This window comes from Thamnophis elegans, chromosome 3, assembly GCF_009769535.1.
Source record: "Thamnophis elegans isolate rThaEle1 chromosome 3, rThaEle1.pri, whole genome shotgun sequence".
NCBI lineage: Eukaryota > Metazoa > Chordata > Lepidosauria > Squamata > Colubridae > Thamnophis > Thamnophis elegans.
The window spans coordinates 57,005,880-57,030,522 of record NC_045543.1 but is presented as its reverse complement, the minus strand read 5'-3'; the positions used below and the strand labels follow the sequence as shown (position 1 = coordinate 57,030,522).

Genomic DNA, 24,643 nt, shown 5'->3' with positions numbered 1-24,643 from the left:
GCATATTGCAGGTGGAAATGGCAGTGTTGAAAACTTGTTGCTCTTGGGGAAAGTACACTGGTATGTCTTTGGGGTGTCACGGTTTCAGCAATGTCATCAAACTGATAAATAACTGGGTCCCAGCATATTTTGTTTGTATGCAATGATCAGTTGAAGAAACAAAACTAAAGCTGCCATTCTTCATATTGACCAGAGTGCATCTAAATATCCAGTGATACATCCCATGGTATGAATTGAATGCAAATCTCTGATGGGATAACTTCAATTTAAGAAGTTGTCCTGCTGTTCTTTTAGCTTCTCTCTTTATTTTGCTTTCAAGATACTCTAATAAAGATTGGAAATCATGTTGCATCCTCTTACTTTATTATGCCACATATAAAGTATGCTACAAAATATGCAGGCTGTTGATTATATTTAATCAGAGCGCTACATAAATGTTTACTACATGTATATTCTTTAATTTAACAATTAACGAGTAGCTTCAGATTATATTGCCAGATTTCATGTATTGTTCTCTTTTTAAATGGCCATATAGGATTTTATGTAAAAGCTTGATAGCAATTTTATTTTATTAACCACCTTGGAAAGAATTTGGTTCCAAGGATTATCTTTGTTGTTATGAATGAAAGGGTAATACCTAAACATAACTCTCAGATTGGTGACAGTTGCTTTCTTCATGTATTTTTTTGGATTGCATTTTTATTGCCTTTATTTCTATCAAATATATATGAACCACTTCTCTTTCATGGGCCCAACCAGGTGGATCTAAGGCAGGCAGTAGAAGAGGTAGTGAAGGAAACTCCAGAATACCGTTGCATGCAGTCCCAGTTCTCTGTATTATATAATGAGAGTCTCCAGTTAAAATCACAGCTGGATGAAGCCCGCACTCTGCTACATGGTACCCGAAATACTCACCAGCGCCAGGTGGAACTGATTGAGGTAATGGCTTTCTCCCTTTGTGTCTCTTACTTTGTCCTGAAAATATAAGAAAGTGAGTATTATATATTTTACAGCTTTGCTCATTCCAAATGCTTTGGACAGTAACTCCTTCTAGGACCAGCTATGTGATATGTGGTTCTTGCTGGCCTGGGACATTGCAGGGTGAAAATGTTTTTGCAACACACACATTAAAGCCTGTGTGTCAACATCAGGATAATCAGGTGAAGGTTGCAAAGACCAAAACTACCAGTAGATAAATAGCAAGTAGAATAGCAGCTATTCTGGCCAAAATCCCTCAGAAAGGGTTTAGAATAAAAAAAAAAAAGTGCAGACAGAAATAGATGATAACACATTTTAGTTGTGTTTCAAGAAAACTGCATAATTTCTGTTATCGGAATTCCCATTATGGTTCTAGAAAGTGTATCTACAGCCTTTCGTCATCATGGCAGCATTAATGCAATAACCATTGTTTTGCCTTGCCAGCGGGATGAAGTCAGCTTACACAAGAAATTACGAACAGAGGTTATTCAGCTGGAAGACACTCTTGCCCAGGTTCGCAAGGAATATGAGATGTTGCGGATTGAATTTGAACAGACTCTTGCAGCTAACGAACAAGCAGGTACTTCATACCAGGTCTTTCATAATAATCCTACTTTGTTGATTTTATAAAACCTGCACAAATACTCCTTTTAATACTGCATAACTTCACCAATGACATAGCTTGTCATGATTGAACATTAAAGGGCCATTGGTTTTAAGATGTATATGATCTTTTAAGTAAGCCTGAAGTATGATGTCACACAAATCTAATGGATGGGTGGGATGTGAGTCATGAGGATTCTACTTCTATAGTACATTATTTTTGATCCATTAGCATGGGTTTTTTAAAGGGCACTTTCTGTGCGTTCTTGCAATATTTTTTTTATTCCACCATAAGTTCTTTTGTAATTGGATTGCTAGAATCATAGGAGGTAAAGCCCTTTATAAGCACCATTTTGAAGGATGGCTGGTACTTGTGATTAATATGAACATGACACACTCTTTGTGTGCAGCATTTCAATAACTGCAAATGATCAGAGGTCAAAAGGAGGGTCTTTTTGTCATTGACAGGTAGCATTTCATTTGTTTTGGAGGCTTGTATTAGGTTGTGTCCCTAATATAAATCTTCATTGGTTACAATTAGTCTAGAAATGAGTCTATTTGAGGAAGGGTTATTAATGGCAAAATTGAGGAGAAATTGATGTAATACATCTGTTATATGTGTGTGTTTTGTAGGCCCCATCAATCGAGAGATGCGCCACCTCATCAGCAGTCTCCAAAATCATAATCACCAGTTAAAAGGGGAGGTGTTGAGATATAAGCGGAAGCTGAGGGAGGCTCAGTCTGACTTGAGCAAGGTAAGGGAAATGGAAAAATAAAGATTGTCTCAAAAAACTGGAAGCAACAAAGGTGTGTGCATTAGTTCAGGTTTGAAGAACATGTGGGATAGTCTTTGCATGACCAGCTGTGCTTTATTTAAAGAAAGTGCTTGATACTTATCATTTTATAAGTATTCCTATTAGAAATGTTTCTTCAACTACTATCCAAGTAGTTTAAGAAACATTGAAATTAGTTGCCTTACTCTCCCGATCCACTCCCTCCCTTCCTTCTCACCCTCCCTCCCATCCTCTCTCCCGCCCTCTCTATCCATATTTCTTCTATCCCACTCCTCCTCCCCTTGGTGTATTTCTACTATATGTCAGTGTACTCAACTTGTCCTATTTTTACAGAGAAATTAAAGAGAAACAGTATATATGTAAAGTTGCATTACATTGAAATCTAATACATAGTATATATCCCCCCTCCCCCACTCCCCCCCAACACCCCACCTCCCTCCCCCCCCGACTTCCCAGAGCCCGTACACAGTATAGATTTTTAACAAACAGTCTAAATTATATTGAGAAAAAAGAAATAAAAAAAGAGGTTAATAACATCTCTACATTGATCTTAGCTTCTTCCTGCTACACTAACTTTGAACAGTTTAAATCATTCCTGATCTTAAGCATAGGCTATCTGGAATTTCTTAGTCCCGTATTTGTTTTGTATATAGTCAATCCATGTTTGCGCATGTGCGAGAGAACGGAATGGCGACTAAGCTTTTTCGCTCCAATATGAGCTGGTGAAAAAGCGCTGGGGAATTCCAGGAACTGACTTCGTTCCGCTCTTTCTGAGGCCTCCGGGATGAGCGACCTTCAGGGGGTCTGTGTGGACCAAAACTTGAAGGGAACCGGCGTCCTTGACCAGCCTTGGACATCAAAAACTCCAGCGCGTCCCGGCGTCTTTAGCGGTGAGAATGGCGGCCCCGTAAGGAAAACGGAGGCGTTTGAAAACATTTTGCGGCGGTTTGAGCGTCTGCGGGGTTTTTCAATCCTCCCCTTCCAGCTGTTACAGCGGGGTGAACTTGGTGAGCCTCTTAAGGTGATATGGACTGTGCTGGCCAACTACTGCCAGCCTTACCAGCCTTTAGAAAGGAGGAGATCAAACAGGACTCCTACCCAGAGCAGGCGAATCGGGCGGCTGGCTGAGCCTGCCATGGCCGTAGCCTTCTCTGGATTTCCACCCCCCTCATATTTGGCTCAGTTCTTCCAACGACGCTGCCTCCTTAAACAACGCTGCTCCTTCCACCAACGCTGCTTTTGCTATCAACGCTGCCCCCTACATCAACGTGGCTTTTTCCATCGTGGCTCTTTCCATCATTATAGCCCCCCCCCCCCAATACTATTCCCTTGACCAACGCTGCCTTCTCCATCAACACTTCCACCAACGCTGTCCCCTCTATCAATATTGGTCCCTTATCATCTTGGGCTTTAACCATTTGACTGCCCTCAAGTATATTTCTAGGACTTTTGGATTGGTTATCTTGGCTCCAACTGCTGCCAGTATTACCATCTTTCACGGCTTGTGGACTACCAGCATTGACAGCTTTATTACCTCCTATTGCGACCCCTGGACTACCAACGGGGAGAGTGCCTGTTTATTCCATCTAAGCCTCTTTACTATGATGCTGTGGACTGTGGTCGCTTGGTGGTATTTGCGGTATTCCACCTTTATTACCTATGTTAGCTGGCTCCCCCAGTTCTTTTTTATGGACCTGGCCTGTTGGACTCCTAGTTTTATATCTTCGTTCCCGGACTATGACCACTATTACGACCATCACCGGCAATTACCATTACCATCTCAGGAACTTTATTTCAGCCACCTGGACTATTACTCCTCTTATATTAGACTACCAGAGAAAGAGGTTATTCTATCTCCCTTATACCTTGCCGGCCTTGACCAGCCTATTGTGCCTCGTTCCATGTACTTACGTTTCTACGTAAGGATCTACTCGCCTAGCTTTAACATCTTTTTAATATCTGCGCAATTTCTCCTGTATGTAGTGTGAATGTGTGTGACTGTGAGTGAATGATCCCACCTTTTTAACTTAATGTAATCCCTTTGTTCATATTATATTGTTGTAACTTTTTAAATTTCTTGTGGGGGTTTGAGTGAGCAAACGCTTGGGTGTGTATGTGAGGATTGGGATTGGAACCGGGTTCCCCCACACTGAGTGCTCTGCAGAAGTGTTGGGGGGATCTGGGCCATTCCCAATCTCAGGATGATTGATTCGAAAGGCCTGCCGGGGAATGCGGGGGCTATGGGGGTGGGTGGAGGGACCACAGACACGGGAGTGGGCCGGAACATTACGGTCTTAACAGGGAGGGGCAGATATGGCGGGGACTTTAGGGCTAGCCATTACCGGGGAAGGAGGGTTCGCTACGTTACAGAGATCCCTCCTTCCGGCCCTATTAGTCCCACTCCAAGGCCAGATGGCATGAGTAATCAGGACTCTGGTGTCAGGCTGCTGTCGCTAAATGTCAGGTCTGTAGTTCACAAGGCTCCCCTCGTCCGGGACCTAATTTTAGATGAGGGGGCAGACCTGGCATGTATTACTGAAACCTGGCTGGGCCCGGAGGGTGGAGTCCCCCTCACTGAGATGTGCCCAAAGGGTTTTCAGGTGCTTCATCAGCTGCGACCCCAGAGAAGGGGTGGGGGTGTGGCTATTGTTATCCGAGAGTCTCTAGCTCCTCGTAGGATCCCTGCTCCGGAGCTTGTCGGGTGTGAGTCCTTGCTGGTGAAGTTGGACCTCGCAGTCAAGTGGGCTTGTTGTTAACGTACCTGCCTCCCAACAGCGTTGCAACAGCCCTCCCCTCGCTCCTTGAGTCAGTAGCCAAGCTGGCAATTGAGTTCCCCAGGCTTATGGTTCTGGGGGACTTCAATTTGCCTTCGCTCGGCGAGCACTCTGATGGAGCGCAGGAGTTCATGGCTTCCATGACAGCCATGGGCTTGGCCCAAGTAATCCGGGGCCCGACTCACTCGGCGGGTCACACGCTCGACCTCGTATTCCTTTCGGAGCAGTGGAGTTGTGATCTTGGTTTGAGGGGTAGTGAGATCTTACCCCTGTCATGGTCGGACCTACTGAGGCTTGACTTTCGGAGGCCAAACCCCCACTGTAGGGAGGAGGAACCGATTAGGTGGTTCCACCCCAGGCGCCTTATAGACCCTTTGGGCTTTCAGACGGCGCTTGGTGTTGTTTCTGATACCCTCGCCCGCAGTCCGGCGGAGACCCTGGTTGCTGCTTGGAACTCAGCAGCGTCAGAGGCTCTCAACCGGATTGCACCTTTACGGCCGATCCGAGGCAGTGGATCCAGGAGGGCTCCTTGGTTTACTGAGGAACTCTGGGAGATGAAGTGCCAAAAGAGACGCCTAGAGTACCGCTGGAGATCCAGTAAGTCCGAGTCAGTCCGGGCACTATTAAAATCTTGCATCAGAGTTTACCTTCGGGCAATTAGGACGTCAAAAAGAACACATATTGCCACTCTGATAGCTTCCGCTGAGTCGCGCCCAGCCGCCTTTTTAGGATAACCCGTTCCCTCCTGAATAGGAGGGATACGAGTGATCCTTTGCTAGGTAGAGCTGAGGAATACGTCCAATTCCTCTCGGATAAAGTTGCTTGGCTTCAGGCGGACCTGGACTCCAATTGTGCAGAGCCAGCTGAGGCACTAGGGGAGAATCTGGAGCGACATCTCTGGATTGATTTTCAACTTGTTACCACTGAGGAAGTGGACAAGGCCATGGGAGCCGTGAGTGCCTCCACATGTGTGCTGGACCCGTGCCCCTCCTGGCTGGTTGCTAACAGCAGGGAGGTGACACGGGGCTGGATCCAGGCAGTTGTTATCGCCTCCCTTCAGGAGGGGTTCTTTCCCCCGCTTTAAAGTCGGTGGTGGTGAGACCCCTCCTGAAGAAGCCATCTTTGGATCCAGCCGTTTTAAATAACTATCGTCCAGTCTCCAACCTCCCCTTTGTGGGGAAGGTTGTTGAGAAAGTGGTGGCCTCTCAGCTCCGGCGGTCCTTGGAGGAAACCGATTATCTAGATCCCTTTCAGTCGGGATTTAGGCCTGGCTACAGCACGGAAACCGCCTTGGTCGCACTGACCAATGATCTCCAGAGAGCCAGGGATGGGGGTCATGCCTCCGTCCTAGTGCTCCTTGACCTCTCAGCGGCCTTCGATACCATCGACCATGGTATCCTTCTGCGACGACTGCGGGAGATGGGGGTGGGAGGCACCGTTCTACGGTGGTTCTCCTCCTACCTCTCGGACAGGTCGCAGTCGGTGTTGGTCAGAGGACAGAGATCGACCCCTAGGCCCCTGAATTATGGGGTGCCGCAGGGTTCGGTCCTGTCCCCCCTCCTATTTAATATCTACATGAAGCCGCTGGGTGAGATCATTCGACGGCACGGGATAAAATACCATCAGTATGCGGACGATACACAGCTGTATCTGTCCGCCCCGTGCCAACTCAGTGAAGTGGTTGACTTGATGTGTCAGTGCCTCGAAGCTGTTAGGGTCTGGATGGGGGTTAACAAGCTTGAACTCAATCCGGATAAGACCGAGTGGCTGGTGTATTTCCCTCCCACTAATTGGCCAAGTTTTCCATCTCTCAGGCTGAGGGGTCAAACAGTACGCCCCTCAGACAGGGTTCGCAATTTGGGTGTCCTCCTGGACCCACAGCTGACTTTTGAACACCACTTGTCGCTGTGACAAGGGGGGGCATTTGCCCAGGTTCGCCTGGTGCACCAGTTGCGTCCCTACCTGAACCGGGAGGCCCTCACAACAGTCACTCGTGCCCTTGTGACCTGAAGACTGGACTACTGCAATGTGCTCTACATGGGGCAGCCCTTGAAGAGCATTCGGAGACTTCAGCTTGTCCAGAATGCAGCCACACGAGCGATTGTGGGTGCACCTCGGTACACCCACGTTACACCTGTCCTCCGCGAGCTGCACTGGCTGCCTATTGGCCTTCGGATACTCTTCAAGACGCTAGTCGTCACTTATAAAGCCCTTCATGGTATTGGACCTGGGTACCTGAGAGACCGCCTGCTGCCAATTACCTCCAATGGACCGATTAGATCCCACAGATTAGGCCTCCTCCGAATTCCATCCACTGGCCAATGCCGACTGGCGACCACCCAGAGGAGGGCCTTCTCTTTGGCTGCTCCGGCCCTCTGGAACGAGCTCCCCGTGGAGATTCAGACCCTCACTACCCTCCAGGCTTTCCGCAAAGCCCTTAAAACCTGGCTGTTCCGACAGGCCTGGGGCTGATGAGTTCCTGTCCCCGCTCGAATGCTGTGCCTGTTGAGTTGTTTTTAAAATTGTGGTATTGTTTGTCAATGTCTTCCCCCCCCCCCTATTTGTATCCCCTATCCCCCCCCCCTGACTTGGGTTGTGAGCCGCCCTGAGTCCCTTCTGGGAAAAGGGCGGCATAGAAATATAATAAATTCAATTCAATTCCATTTTTTCCAGTCTCGTTTATATCTTTCATTTGAATGATCTTTAAGATATGCCGATATTTTAGCCATCTCGGCTAAATTTGTAATTTTCAATGTCCATTCTTGAGTTGTAGGCAAGTCTTCCTTCTTCCAGTATTGCGCCACCAACAGTCTTGCCGCCGTTATTAGGTGCAGAATCAAGTTAGTCTCTACCACTGTAAAGTCAGTACATATACCTAGTAAAAATAACTGAGGAGTAAACTTTATCCTTCTTTTAAAAATATTTTGCATAATCCACCATATTTTTATCCAAAATGCCTTAACCTTTGGCAGGTCCACCATATATGAAAATATGTAGCATCGAGAGAACCACACCCCCAACATTTAGGCTGTACATTCGGATACATAGAAGCCAGCTTTTTAGGATCTAAATGCCATCAATAGAACATCTTATAAAAATTTTCTCTCAGGTTTTGAGCTTGTGTAAATTTCACATTTCTTACCCATATTCTTTCCCATGTATCCAACATTATTGGTTCTTCAATATTTTGAGCCCACTTTATCATACAATCTTTAACTAATTCTGTTTCTGAATCCATCTGTATTAATACATTATATATCCTCTTTATATGTATTAAACTTTGATCTCTTATTTGTTTAAACACATTATCCTCAACTTGGATAAAACCAATTTTTTGATCTATTTTCCACCTGGCCTGTAATTGCCCATACTGGAACCATGTTTGAACTACCTTCTCCTCTTTTAATACCTCTAAAGATTTTAGTTGTAGTACCCCCAACTTTGCTTTGTCCTGGGGGGGGCTCGCCTGTCTGGGGCTGCAAAAAAGGCAGCTGAGAAGAACTGGCTGGAGATAAAAGCTCCGCTCACGCTGGATCTAATCTCTGTCCACAGCCAAAAAAAGACAGAGAGGCTGTGAATTACGAATAGACCCTAACACACAGAGCTACTTCCTGCCCCTTTCTTAGCCAAAAAGGGGTGATATTTATGATCTTAATTAGATATACAGACCAGATCTCTGAGAGGAGCTCGGTTGAGCTCTCCTCGGCAACAGGCTCCGCCCCCCGGTCTAAAATTCTTATCCAATTTTTTGTTGAATAACAGGTAAGCATGCCAACCATATACCAGATCGTGTCCCTCGATATTCAATATTCTATCATTAGTTAAATGAATCCAATCACTAATTACAGATAGCGCCACTGCATCATAATATAGTTTTAGGTTAGGTAATTTCAAGCCTCCTCTCTCGTGTACATCTTGCATTATTTTCATCTTTACCTTCGGCTTCTTTCCTGCCCATACAAATTTGTTGATACCCTTCTGCCATTCTAAAAGATTCACATCTTTTTTAAGTATAGGTAACATTTGGAAGAGAAATAAAAATTTTGGTAAGATGTTCATTTTCACTGCCGCTATCCTACCCAGCAAAGATAAGTGCAATTTCTCCCATTTTTTCATCTCTATCTGTATACTATGCCAAAGTGGTTCATAATTATGCTTATATAATTTCCCGTTTGAGGTTAAGATATTAACTCCAAGATATTTGACTTTTTTGACTACTTCACATCCTAGCATCCCTCCTAGTTCTTCCTTTTGTTTAGTATTCATATTTATAGCTAATATTTTTGTTTTTCCTAAATTTATTTTAAAACCAGACACTTGAACATATTGATTAATCGTATTCATTAAAACCATACGGGATTCCTGCGGTTGTTCCAATATTATGACCAAATCATCCGCAAAAGCGTGCACTCTGTATTCTTGCTGCCTAATCTTGATGCCTTTTAGACCATCCAAGCCCCGTATTTTATTCAACAATACTTACAAAGTTATAATAAACAATAGTGGGGACAAAGGACAGCCCTGTCTTGTACCTTTTCCAATTTGAAAAGAGTCTGTTAAACTTCCATTGACTATGATTTGTGCTGTTTGCTGTTGGTATATTGCTTTAATTGACTGTAAAAAGCTATCTCCTATCTGCATTTTTTGCAATATCTTCAACAGAAATTGCCAGTTAACTCGATCAAAGGCCTTCTCAGCATCCAAAAATATGAACGCAGCAGGAATTTGGTTGTTCTTTCCCAAATATTCTAATGCATTAATAATTAATCTAACATTACTTTTCATCTGTCTCCCCTGTATAAAACCTGTTTGGTCGGTGTGTATCAATTGTTGAATAACCAGCATTAACCTATTTGCTAGTATTTTAGTAAAAATTTTATAATCTACATTAAGTAATGAGATAGGTCTATAATTTTTTGGTTGGGTAGTATCTTGATCTTCTTTGGGTATCAAGGATATAAATGCTGGCTTCCAAGATGGAGGCACCTTACCTTCCGTTTGAATCTTATTAAATAAATCTCTAAGAGGTTCTACCATTTCTAACTGTAAGTTTTTATAGTAAACCGCTGTCAAACGATCTGTACCTGGTGCTTTCCCTAACTTTAGTTGCTTAATTACCTGCAAAATTTCCCCCGAGGTTATTGGTTGGTTCAATTTTTGCCTGTGCTCTTCTCTAACTGAGGGTATTTTCTCTTTATCTAAGTATTTGTCTATATCTAAACCATTAATTTTATCCCCTTTATACAATTCTGTAAAAAATTCCCGAAATGCCTTTTGAATCTCCTCCTGTTGAAACACCTCCTTCCCTCTATAAATCAGTTTAGATATATTTCAAGTTTTCCTTTTTTTCTTAATCTGATAAGCTAACCATCTGCCAGGTTTGTTTGCATTACAAAAAGCATTGTGTTTTGCATATAATAAACTAGTGGCTACCTGGTCAGAGATCAACATGTCAAATTGAAATTTTAATATGGTAATTGCTTCCTTAACCTTTGTATCGCCTGGATTCATTGTTAACTCCAACTCTTTCCTCTTAATTTCCTCTTCCAATTCTGTTCGTTTTAGCCCTTTTTTATGTCTATATGTTTTATTTATATTCATCAGCACTCCTCTCATATACGCTTTGCTTGCATCCCATACAAATTCCATAGGTGTACCCTTATTCATATTCAAAACAAAGTATTCAGATAACAATTTTTTACAATCATTAATGTACTTTTCATATCTGAATAAGTTTTCATTCAGTCTCCAAGACCTTCTTGCCTGCACTGCCCTTCCCAATTCCATCCAAACTGGGTTATGATCCGAAAGGACCCTAGCTGCAATCTTTGTCTTCTTCACCCTAGAAAGCAAATCATTAGTGATTAGTATAAAATTAATCCTTGAAAGGGATTGATGTCTATCAGAAAAGAAGGTGAAATCATATTCCTCTGTGTTTCTTTCTCACCAAATATCTCTCAATTCAAAGTCGTCCATCATGTCAAAAAAAGGTTTGGGTAGCTTAGCTCGCATTTTAGTATTTGGGCGAGAGGTCTTCTTATCTCTTTTAGTGTCTATCACGCCGTTCCAGTCACCCAATAGTATACAAGACCTATAGTCCCACTGTACTAATTTAGCATGAAGATTTCTATAGAATCCGTCTTGCTGTTGATTAGGAGCATAAATTCCCAAAAGTAATGTCTTTTTCCCTTCTAAGATTAGATCTAACGCGATATATCTTCCAAAGGGATCTGCTTCAATTAGTTCAGCTTTGATGTCTTTTCTTAAGTATATGACTATACCATTTTTCTTTTCCATAGCAGAAGTTACAAAATGTTGACCACGTTTTGGGTTAAGCAAATATTTTTGATCACTTGATTTGATATGAGTTTCTTGCAAACAAATTATATCATTCTTAAACTGTTTAAGATAGTGAAATATTTTCTTTCTCTTCTGTGGAGAGTTCAGTCCATTGACATTCCATGTTAGAATCTTAGTTGTCATCTTTGGTTACCTGAAGCTTTTTTAGAGCCTCCTGCATGGCCTGTTTAACCTTTGGCCTAGCTCCTCCCATGGCTTCTGAGCTTGTTGCTGTAACTCCTTGATCGATGGCCAATAATTGTTGAGGTTGTTGCCTTTTAGCTTGTTTTTCCATTCATCTGGTAGTCATATGGCTAGGTCTTTATTCCATAACACCTTGCCCTTCCAGGGAGGGGAGATGGTACATCTTGTCTGGTAGTTGTGTGGTTTGCTGTCTTTCTTGTCCTTCTTGTGGTCTTTCTCCAGATCCAGATGGTGCAGAGTGTCCCGCCTTCAGAATATTGTGATAAAAATCTCGAGCTTTCCATACGGAGTTGAGACGATATCTTTGCTTGTCAAATGTAAATATAATACCAAATGGTGCATCCCATCTGTACTGTATCTGACGGTTTCTGAGTTCTTCCACTAAAAAAGCATAGTCTCTCCTGGCTCTTAGCATTTGAGGTGGTATTTCTTTCAAAACAATCAAATCCTGGCCCCCAATTTGAAGCCTAGTGTTATAGGACTCTTGTAGTATCATGTTTCTGAACTCTCTTGTGGTGAAGTATATAACTACGTCTCGGGGAAGTTGCTTCTGTTTTGCCCCCCAAGAATTAACGCGATAAGCACCTAACAAAAGAAGAGTTTATTTTGTTAAGGAGCGGTCTGCAGGAAGATAAAACCGGCTAAGTACATCCAGTATCAATCATCCACGGAGAGAAATCGCCATTTTGAGGTCTATTTAGACAAAGAAGTCTCTAAGACAAATGGTGCTGGTATTTAAGATAGTAATAAAAGCATAAATCTCACAGGGGTGGGACCCGCCCGTATCAATTCTAGCTTGAAAAAACTTTGTTTTGTCCTGGGGGGGGGCTAGCCTGTCTGGGGCTGCCAAAAAAAAAAAGGCAGCTGAGAAGAACTGGCTGGAGATAAAAGCTCCGCTCCGGCTGGATCTAATCTCTTTCCACAGCCAAAAAAAGAAAAGGCTGTGGCTTACGAATAGACCCTAGTCTACGGAGCTACTCCCTGCCCCTTTCTTAGCCAAAAAGGGGTGCTATCTATGATCTTATTTAGATATACAGACCAGATCTCTGAGGAGCTCGGTGGAGCCCTCCTCGGCAACAGGCCACGCCCCCAGGAAGTCGAAAGTCTTGTAGAATCTTGTAGAAATGAAACTAATTAATAAGAAGCTGCTGGCCGACTGTTCCCTCCCTTTGAAGTTTTATAGCTGTTCTTTGCAGAAAGATTAGGGAGGTGAGCGTTGTTACGGAGAATACACAATCACCATTTTAGGAGCTTTTTTTTTTTTTTTAGATAACCAAATTACCGAAGGAAGCTCTTGTAAAAAAATGAAGCTAGGATTTAAATAAGCAAATGAGGTTCTCAGATACGGGCTCTGCTTGTATTAAAATCAAATAGATAGTTCAAATATTGTTCTAAGTGGGAGGATCTTACTTTGAGCTGGAAAAAAAAACAGCTGTAGATTCCGACACGGAGATGATTCAGCCTCTGCTGGCCCCCCCTCTCTTTGCAGACAAAAAAGCTGCAAAGATCAAAAAAAGGCACTTTGCCAACTGGATCTCTCTCCTCCCCTTCTTGCCTGAAGGATGAGGTATCTGTCAGATGTCTAGGCAGATAACGTGACCAGGAACTCGGGAGCAGCTCTATTAAGCTGCCACCATCAGCAAGGTCCCGCCCAGGAAGCCGAAATTAGTTGCCTTAATTGATCCATTCTGGCTATTTTTACATAAAAGCACAGTAAATGAAACTTGTGGAAAACAGTGGAAGAAAAGCAACTTGTGTGCAGATAACACTGCAATCTGGAGACAGATAATTTGGAAGGTTCTCTTACTGTTCCAGACCATATCCAGACCACCACGAAACATGGCCTGTTTCAGAAATTTTTATTTCTAAAGATTGCTGGCCCACCCCCCAGAATGTATTATAGCAGTTCATAATTCCCCATAATATTCCATCCTCAAATTCCAATTTTTTAAAATTAGTTTTATAAAAATATAAAATACAAAGAAAAGTGAAAATAGTGGGAAAGCAGGAGAGGAAGAAGGGAAGACAAGTGCAGGATAAAAGGTGAAAAGGAAAAATTAGCATTGCATTGACTTCATAACCTTTTTAGCAGAGTAAAATAAAATAATATATAGCCTCAACTTTTTACTTTTGCATAATAATACATACTAGCCATTTCTATAACAACAAACCTACCTTATCATCAAAACCCAAAAATCAACATTTCACTTTTTTCCACCTCAGGCACAAAGTTGAGAAGTTTCCCACTGGAAACAAAGTTAGCTATATTCTTTGATTAGGCCGGTCAATTTAGCCATTTCTGCCAGTTCCATCAGTTTTTTCAGCCAGCCATCTATTGTGGAAATAAACTTTCTTACCATTTTTATGCACAGAGCATTCTTGCTGCTATCAATAATGTTACATCTTCAGAACAGAATATTTGCTTATATCAACTACACAGGGCATGAAAGATAATATACAATGATCTCTGTATTTTCATATTCGGGTTCACAAAAAAGTGACCCACCCTACCCCATTTTTGAAACCCTGCTTTGATGTGTTTTGGCTAACAATGTAAAACGAAGGTAAAGAAGAGTGGTCTTTTTTGAAAACCCATATCAAAAGTATCCTTAATAAATTGTTCTTCTACTCCAGACTCGTTCTCGTAGTGGCAGTGCTGTCCTGCACTCTCAATCCAGCACTGAAGATGCCAAGGAGGAACCATCAGAGATCAAACAGGAAGCTGAGGATCCTTCTCATGCTGCAACCTCCAAGGGACCCTCTGAGGATGCTTTGGAAACTAAAGCAAAACGAGATGAAGAAGAACGGGAGAGGGAAAGACGAGAAAAGGAGCGGGAACGAGAAAAAGAAAAAGAGAAAGAAAAAGAAAGAGAAAGGGAAAAGGAGAAAGAAAGGGAAAGGGAAAAGCAGAAGCAAAAGGAATCCGAGAAGGAGAGAGAATCTACCAAAGAAAAGGACAAGGGAAAACATGATGATGGAAGGAAGAGAGAAGCTGAGCTGGTCAAGCAATTGAAAGCAGATCTCAAGTAAGTTGATCTGCATTTTTTTTCCCTTGGAGAGTTGTACTGTGATAGCTGAAGATGATTTTTATTTTTTGGTTCCTGTGACACTTTACTGTGTCAAAAGAAAAGAAACAGGGATTGAAGTTGGGTCCTAGATCTTAAAAGGTGTTTTATTTTTTAACAGTGGGTTAAACTTTGCAGATATTGTCAATTTACAAGGGGGATCCCTGGATTTGTGGAAGTCACCTGGGATTGCTTCTACACTGCCTGCACCAATGAAGTGATGAAGTATCTGTGCGAGATGCTCACAGCATTCAGCACCAATTAGTCTCTCAGCTATACAACTTGCAATTTCTAGGCCATATGCAAAGAGCTGATGACAAGCAATACCATCACATTCTACAGCCAGCATTTTTTCAAGTTTTCTCCTGTGAGACACTCACCTTCTTGGAACTTTCACTTAGCAAGAAGTAGCAAGAAGTGGCCTTCAACCTCCAGTTGTGACACTTTCTAGGGTCGAGATCATTTATTAATTTGTTCCAGCACAGTTATAGAACAAAATGAATAGCCTTTTTTCTTCTTTGTCCCCAACATCACTCCAGGGGACAATAAGCCCTAACTTAGTGGGAAGAGTGAGCTGAATTGTTGTTTGTCACTAGACAATGCTATACCGTTTTACCCTTCTGTTTTATTTTCCAATCTATTCAGGAAGGCACAAGAAAGCCAGAAAGAAATGAAGTTGTTGTTAGATATGTACCGCTCTGCTCCCAAAGAGCAGAGAGACAAAGTTCAACTGATGGCTGCTGAAAAAAAGGCTAAAGCTGAGGTAATCGTATTCAAGGTGGTCCAAAGTATTTTCTGTTCTAATCTCTCCCATAATATAATGGACTCTGATTTTTACAGCTTCATAAAGCAACCTAGAAAGTTGGAGGCGAATTAGAAGTGATCTCCATTGAATATTTAAAATCTATCCCTTTATATTCTGCATTTCAAACATTCAGATTCTGCCTGTCAGTTGATACCAACTGACAGGCAGAAATACAGAATATTAAAGGATTTAACTATTCAATGGAGATCACTTCTAATTCGCCTCCAAGTTTCCAGATTGCTTTATGAAGCTTTAAAAAAATAGTTTGGCTTACAAGTCCATAAAAAAGAATCCTTGCCTTTTCCTTGCAGTCTAAAAAGGCATGAAACAAACAAAGAACAGGAACCAAACAAAAGAAAACAGGAAAACAAGAATAATTGGGTATTGGATTTTAGTGACATACTGATCTTATAATGAATATAAAAGAACATGCCACAAGTCATTATCTTTTTGTGTCACAAATGAGTGGAATTAGTTCTGTTTTTTTCTCCATTTAAACCAGTGATGTAATTCCTCTTCCTTTCTCTTCAACTGCTATGGTGCAGTTTAATGGGTTGATGCAGAATCCTCTTTTTGTGAAATTTTGTAAGATGGCATTCTGTCTAGTGCTAATTAGCATATCTATCAAACCTTTTTATTTCCTCCAAGTAATTCTGAACAAACCTTAGGATCCTTTGAGCTATCCTCCTCCTTTACTGTTTGCATATTCATTTTCTATTCCTTTAAAAAAAAACTTTTCTCCTGGACAATTCTGATTTTTATAGTTGGAAGAGCTAAGACAAAGACTGAAGGAATTGGAGGATAAGGAGAAGAAAGAGAGCAAAAAGATGGCTGATGAGGACGCTCTTCGAAAAATCCGGGCTGTGGAAGAACAGATAGAATACTTGCAGAAGAAACTAGCCATGGCAAAACAGGTAAGAAGTAGTAATCAGATGGTTGAGAGGCAAATAGAGTAAATAGTCTTATTCCTCAAGGATGTTAAATCTTTGATTCCCTCTTAATGACTAGGTAAGAGATGATTGGAGTTTAGAGTGTTGATATTTTTCTCCTTACTACCACCCCCACCAGATATCTATGTCCCAATGGAGTCATCTACTTCGCTAGGAAAATGCATATTTGTGGCAAATTATATGTATCAGAAAGGTAGAATCCATTTTAGATAATTTATGTTAATTAATAAATTGGTTTAAATTATATGCCAATAACTAAAAAAAATCTAGACACTCCTGATAGTTATTTTTTCCATCACAAACATAATCACAAACATAATCACAAACAGGTGATGCCATAATGATGACATGCTTATGATGATGCCATTGTGCAAATGCTACTTTTACATATTTGAGTCCTGATGTCTGAAGTAAATACATAGATTGCAATATAAAAATAGTCCTCTTTTAGTGACAGCAACCCTTTCCCCTTATGAAGGTGATGAAAATGTGACTTTGCAGCCAGCCCTTGCATTTACAATTTTTGTAGGTCCGTAGAGCAAAGGAAAGCTGAAGTGAGATTTTAAGCATGGTTGCGGTTTCACTTAGCGACCACTTTGCTCGATGACCAGGTTGCCAGTCCCAATTCTAGTTATTAAAGAATAAACTCCCTGTATTTGATTGCATGATGATATCACTCAAAGGTTATCATTTATATCCCCTCCTGTTAAGTGCCGACACATTTGTCTACTTGTATCATAGTATCCAGAAAAGGTGGAAACTGTTTCCCTCTCAATTCCAGGAGGAAGAAGCCCTGTTATCCGAAATGGATGTGACAGGCCAGGCCTTTGAAGACATGCAAGAGCAAAACATCCGCCTGATGCAGCAGCTGAGGGAAAAAGACGACGCCAACTTCAAGCTCATGTCAGAACGCATCAAATCCAACCAGATCCATAAGCTATTAAAAGAGGAAAAGGAGGAACTCGCAGACCAGGTTCTTACCCTGAAGACCCAGGCAAGTGGAGAAATTGAGAAGAGAAGCGAAGTAGGAACCCAGAAGTCTTAAATTCTTTGACCAAGAGATAAGTTGAAAGTGCAGTTGTTGTCATCAGTGAGAGACTGCATTTTAAGATTGGGTTTTGCGTACATCTTTACCACAATTTTCTTTTGAGCAGCTTGGCGGTAATCTGGCATCTTTTTACATAGGGGAAGATGACCTATAGCCACGAGTGACCACGAGCCCCATTTTGAGACACACACACACCCTCCCCCATGTCAAGCTGCCAACATTTTGTGGCAAATGTTCAATTTCTAGTGGCATGTTTTTTTGATTTGTGCAAAACAAAACCACTCCCCTGATAGATGCATTAAGCCTCCAATACCCTTAATGCAACTATTCTGAGTAGTCACTCAAAAAAGGGCTGCAGTTTTCAACTCTGCTCATTCAGGTGATATCCCTGTATTATTGACTTGCCCCTTATATACCGTAGAAGCCATTTTTTAAGGGGGGGGGGGGGTTCAATTCATAAGAAAATGATCCATTCCTATTCTGAAACAATAATACATTTTTGATCCAGGCGTGGTATTTGCAGAGGAATGCTAATTTGATAAGTGCAAACATGGTATTAAGTATAGACATTGATTCCTGGAGCAATAGTAATAGCACTTAGACTTATATACCGCTTCAAGCACTTTTACAGAATCAGCATATTGCCCCCAACAATCTGGATTGTCATTTTACCGACCTTGAAAGGATGGAAGCCGAGTCAACCTTGAGCCTGGTGAGATTTGAACTGCTAAATTGCAGTCAGCTGGCAGGCAGCAGAAGTAGCCTGTAGTACTGCATGGACACCACTGTGCCACCATGGTTCAGCATCCTTTAATTTGTAGCCCTTCTTAGAAGAAAGTGAGCTATGACTGCTTGACATTTCAGGATCCATTAAAGGGAAGATTTCTGTTGGCTGTACTTAGTTTCTCATTCCATAGTGGACAAAAAAGCACAATCATTATCAAACAAGCAGAACTGTACACTTTACTTAAAGGTTCCAATCCTAAGAGACAGAACCATAAATAAGTTGACCAATGCAAAATCCTAAATTGAATGCTTTCCTCTTCCTTGTTTTTGCCTCCTGAAGGTGGATGCCCAGCTGCAAGTTGTGCGCAAGCTGGAGGAAAAAGAGCATCTGCTACAAAGCAACATTGGCACTGGAGAAAAGGAGCTGGGCCTGCGAACCCAGGCCCTGGAGATGAACAAGCGGAAAGTAAGTGAATATATACAGGTAGTCATCAACGTACAACAGTTCTCTTACAGACACTGAAAAAAGTGATTTTATGACCATTTTTCACACTTATGACAGTTGCAGCATCCCAATGGCCATGTGATTTACACTTGGATGTTTGACAACTGACTCAGGTTTATGATGGTTGCAGTGTCCCAGGGTCATGTGATCACCAGTGGCAATCTCCTGACAAGCCAAGTCAATGGGGAAACCAGATTCACTGAATAACGGTGTTACTAATTTAATAACTGCGTAAAATGGGGAAAAACTCAGTTAACAAAATTCTCACTTACCAACAAATTTTTGCCTCAATTGTGGTGGTGGTGGTGTGGTAGTGTGTGTGTGTGTGTGTGTGTATGTGTGTGTAACGAAATTAAAATCCCATGGGACAGTTTCCTTGTTTTTTTACACTTGTGAAAGTTTTCTTGTTTTTTTACATTTATGAAGGAGACTTAAAAATAAATAAAAGAAACGGGAGTCAAACTAAGTTGCATAATAAAAGCAGGAATAGATCCATAAATGCAGATATGTATAATAATTGTACAATATGTATACATGTATGCATATTATGCATTTTATGTATATTAAAAGCAGGAATGGATCCACAAATATGTGTAAAGAGCAATGGCACCATGATAAATATTATCATGTCTTCCTCTTCCTTGTGCCTAATCAGTTCTCTAAGGAAGGATCTTCTTGGGTGTAACTCAGGGCTTCAAACTCACGGGCCACGGATGCATCATACACTGGCCACGCTTGGTTTAGCAAGTGGGGGGGAATCATGATATGTCATGTGACAACGCCATGATGATGCGGGTTTGACACCCCTGGGGTAAACTGACCAAAATTTATATGGAACTCCATCCTGAACTGTCTTCTGTCAACCAGCCTTATGCTAAAGAAGACTCGCCTGGAAGATTCTTAATTTGGTTATCTATAGAAACAAGCATTCACTTTGAATTTCCCTCCTAGAAGTTGCTCCTATCTCCTTAGAAACCCTTCAGTTAAGCGATCTTAAGAAATTATTGTAGGATAAAGACCATGCAATTCCAGGCAATGAAACTGGAAAAAGTTCCATTCTTCACAGCTGTAAGCTCTGAACTTGGATTCATATACGTATATTCAATCTGAAGGCTCTTAAGATTAATCCTGTGAATGTTAAGCAAGTCAGATAGCCCTCACTTAGCAATCCTAATTCGGATTGGAATTTCCGTTGTTAAGCATAGTGGTCATTAGGCGAAGCATCACATAACAGTATCACTTAGCAGTTCTAGTAGTCCGGTTTTTGTGGCTAGATGAGGACTGCCCCATCGTTAGATAAGGACTTTGCACTTCTGCCCTGCACGAACTGCCAGCTCCATCCTCCTGCTTCCTTCCCAGCTGGACCCAGAGAGTTGCCTTTGGCAGAGGCTCCACTGACCTGCTGAGCTCACCTCCATTTCAACTTCCTCTATCACAATGTGTGTGCTCCAACTGCCACTGCCTGTCTCCCATCTCTGCCCTTTTGGCTGTCATGTACTCTGCTGCTGCCATTTAAATGATCACCCCAGCCAACTATGTTATCTTCTTCCTCCTGTTGCTTTCAAAAGTGTGCCTAATGTCAACAAAGGGCCAGCAGACATCAGCGGAGTGCACGGAGGCAGGGGCATCAGGAGTGGTGGACTGCAGGGTGGCAAAAGGGCAGACATGAGGTGGGGGGGGGAAGATATGCAGATGGGAATTGAAGTGCATGCTGAGGTTGTAAATGTGGCTGGGTTGCCAAGTGCCTGTTGATCATGTGACTGGGTGTGTGTGTGTGCTGTGATGACTGTAATTTCAAGGGTTGGTCATGACTTTCATTTGTTCGGCACTGTTGCAATTTTGAATGGTCACTGAACATTGATCCTCAAGCTAAGACTGTGCATATATCTATTTATGAAATATGCACCAAGAGGGTGAGTGGAATGGATTGGCAGCTGCAAAGGTCTCTATTTTACAAATAGACAGGTTTCCCTAGAAGGCAGAGGAAATTTTTATTGAAAGCCTGATAGACTTAGGTTGGGCCCCCAAATGAAAAACAGCTATTCCAGTTGTGTGAATCCTTTCAAATGAGTGTCTCCCTAGGAAGAGATAGCTAGAGCAGATAAATCTCTCCCTCCTAAGGAAATGCTGAGAAATCACAAATTATTTCTGTAATTAGGAGAAAAAGCGATGCTGCAAAGTGATTTCATGGACAAGGAGCAAAAGTGTGGGGAAAAAATTGAACTTCAAAAAAAAAAAATTAACAGAGTAGTCTGATGTAAATAATTAGATGGTTTGAAGGTTTCCAGCAAAAAAAGGTTGTGAGGATAAATGAAAAACAGAATGAGCTGAGGGCGGGTTGAATGCCATGAGAAGAAGATAGGTTGATAATAATTTGTTGAGAGCTTGCCATTTTCGTTACTGTATTAGCACTGGTTGTTAACATGTAGAAAAGAATATGACTGCAACTTATAATTTTGTGTCAACCGAAGTTCTGTGTCTTCAATTCTTAGATCAGAATGAACTGCAGGACCCATTTACCAGACATCTAGGGCTGCCCTAATCTGTAGATCAGCAATTAGTTGAGGATTTGAGTGAACCTTTGCCCAAGAATTCTGGATCTCTTCTTGACAACACATTAACATTTCTGACAAAAATAGCAGTCACTGAGACAAAAGTCCTGTTTAACTGTTGCAGGAGTTTTTTTGTTTTTGTTTTTTGAGAAGGAACCCTTTTTTAAACGTTAAATGTTCTCCAGCACTGAATTTTCAAAAGTGTGAAATCTCTGAGGCCTGCAGAGAACATCGGAAGATAGGAATGATGTTGGGTCTATAGATCACTGGGCATGGGGGGATTTTCTCTGCCAGGGTTTCATTTCTGTATGGTAGATCTCTGGGGAATTTTATTTCCTCACTCTACCCTCCTTAATTAGAGTGCCAAGGCAGCTTGTAAAAAGTTAAACACCAGTTTCAGGTTTTTAAAAAAATAATAATGAAACATCATGGTATAAAGAGAATTTTTCAGAAGAAAGAAGTAATCATAATAGTGAAAGGAGGAACAAAGCATTGTGCAGTGTTTTAAAAGCTTAGGAAACTGATCAAAGGCACTGAGATGAAAATAAGACAGATGGCAGGTTGTCTTCTTGGCTGCAGTTTTCCATGAAGATTGCCTGACTAGTTTTTGGTATAGGATAATGAGATGGGACTTAGAATGTATTTGTATATATTTTGGACTGATTCTTCTTCCCCATCATTCTCCCCAATTCCCCCCTCCCTTACCTAACATATTCCATTTAATCCCATTCCATTCCCTTCCTCCCCTCCTGGAGTTTCAGCAATATTTCCATGTTTATCTGCAGAATAAGGTGGTAGAATGGGCTTGGGACCCTCAAACCAAAGAAACAGGCTCACCCATGTGTTCTGCAGAGTTAAATTTGAGAAACAAATCAGCTTGTTTTTGCAGTCAGAACTGGTGCAGGTTCCCCCAATGTCCTCACTTTCTTTTGATGTTGATGTAAATCTATTTTTTTTGGGGGGGGGGTGTTTTCTTTATTTTTTTTTTGTTATTTTTTTTTTTTTGAAAACAGAACTTTTTTATTTTTCTTTAAAAAAAAACACAAATATGTCATCATTTGTCAATCATTAAGACATTGAAGTACAATTTTTTTTTGTTGTGTGTGCCCCTCCCTCCCTCCACCCCCCACCCCCCTCCTCCTTCCCCCCCCCCGACTTCCCAGAACCCGTACACGGTATGGATTTTTAACTAACACAGTCTAAAATCTATTGAGAAAAAAGAAATAAAGAAATTAATGACATTCTAGATTGACCTTAGCTTCTTCTTACTGAACTGACTTTTAACAGTTTAAATCATTTCTGATCTTAAGCATAGGCTAACTGGAATTTCTTAGTCCCGTATTTATTTTGTATATAGTCAATCCATTTTTTCCAGTCTCGTTTATATATCTCATTTGAATGATCTTTGAGATATGCCGATATTTTAGCCATCTCGGCTAAGTTTGTTACTTTCAATGTCCATTCTTGGATTGTAGGCAAGTCTTCCTTCTTCCAATATTGCGCCACCAACAGTCTTGCTGCAGTTATCAGGTGCAGAATCAAATTGGTCTCTACCACTGTAAAGTCAGTACATATACCTAGTAAAAATAACTGAGAAATAAACTTTATCCTTCTTTTAAAAACATTTTGCATGACCCACCATATTTTTATCCAAAATGCCTTAACCTTTTGGCAGGTCCACCATATATGATAATATGTAGCATCGAGAGATCCACACCTCCAACATTTAGGCTGTACATTCGGATACATAGAAGCCAACTTTTTAGGATCTAAATGCCATCTATAGAACATCTTGTAAAAATTTTCTCTCAGATTTTGAGCTTGTGTAAATTTCACATTTCTTACCCAGATTCTTTCCCATGTATCCAACATTATTGGTTCCTCAATATTTTGAGCCCATTTTATCATACAATCTTTAACTAATTCTGTTTCCGAATCCATCTGTATTAATACATTATATATCCTCTTTATATGCATTAAGCTTTGATCTCTTATTTGTTTAAACAGATTATCCTCAACTTGGATAAAACCAATTTTTTGATCTATTTTCCACCTAGCCTGTAATTGCCCATACTGAAACCATGTTTGAACTACCTTCTCCTCTTTTAATACCTCTAAAGATTTTAATTGTAATACCCCCCTTCCCGAGGTAAGAAGCTGTCTGTAAGTAATTCTGTCCTGTTTTTGTGCTGTATTCATATTTTCAATTGCGTGTCTAGGAATTGCCCACATGGGTATCTTGTCATTTAATTTATATTGGTATTTCTTCCAAACCCGCAATAAAGCATTTCTTAAAATATGACTTTTAAAATTCTTATCCAATTTTTTGTTGAATAACAGGTAAGCATGCCAACCAAATACCAGATCGTGTCCCTCAATATTCAATACTCTATCATTGGTTAAATGAGTCCAATCACTAATTACAGATAATGCCACTGCATCATAATATAGTTTTAAATTAGGTAGTTTCAATCCTCCTCTCTCACGTACATCTTGCATTATTTTCATCTTTACCCTCGGCTTCTTTCCTGCCCACACAAATTTGTTGATACCCTTCTGCCATTCTAAAAGGTTCGCATCTTTTTTAAGTATAGGTAACATTTGGAAAAGAAATAAAAATTTTGGTAAAATGTTCATTTTCACTGCCGCTATCCTACCCAGCAAAGATAAGTGCAATTTCTCCAATTTTTTCATCTCTGTCTGTATGCTATGCCAAAGTGGTTCATAATTATGCTTATATAATTTCCCATTTGAAGTTAAAATGTTAACTCCAAGATATTTGACTTTTTTAACTACCTCACATCCTAGCATCACTCCTAATTCTTCCTTTTGTTTAATATTCATATTTATAGCTAATATTTTGGTTTTTCCTAAGTTTATTTTAAAACCCGACACTTGACCATATTGATTAATCGTATTCATTAAAACCATACTGGATTCCTGCGGTTGTTCCAATATTATGACCAAATCATCCGCAAAAGCGCGGACTCTATATTCTTGCTGCCTAATCTTGATCCCTTTTAAACCATCCAAGCCCCGTATTTTATTCAACAATACTTCCAAAGTTATAATAAACAATAATGGGGACAAAGGACAGCCCTGTCTTGTACCTTTTCCAATTTGAAAAGAGTCTGTTAAATTTCCATTGACTATAATTTGTGCTGTTTGCTGTTGGTATATTGCTTTAATTGACTGTAAAAAATTATCTCCTATCTGCATTTTTTGCAGTATCTTCAGCAGAAATTGCCAGTTAACTCGATCAAAGGCCTTCTCAGCATCCAAAAATATAAACGCAGCAGG

General features: G+C 41.0%; 1 protein-coding gene across 1 annotated transcript in view; it reads left to right on the top strand.

The window, feature by feature from the left end:
• The window catches only part of RNF20 (ring finger protein 20), a 42,012-nt gene that overhangs the window by 11,101 nt on the left and 6,268 nt on the right, over nucleotides 1-24,643 (top strand). Inside the window, 8 exon segments of the mRNA XM_032213582.1 lie at nucleotides 760-939; nucleotides 1,423-1,558; nucleotides 2,215-2,336; nucleotides 14,327-14,718; nucleotides 15,403-15,520; nucleotides 16,327-16,476; nucleotides 17,294-17,506; nucleotides 18,627-18,752. Coding sequence (XP_032069473.1) covers nucleotides 760-939; nucleotides 1,423-1,558; nucleotides 2,215-2,336; nucleotides 14,327-14,718; nucleotides 15,403-15,520; nucleotides 16,327-16,476; nucleotides 17,294-17,506; nucleotides 18,627-18,752 — 1,437 coding nt within the window.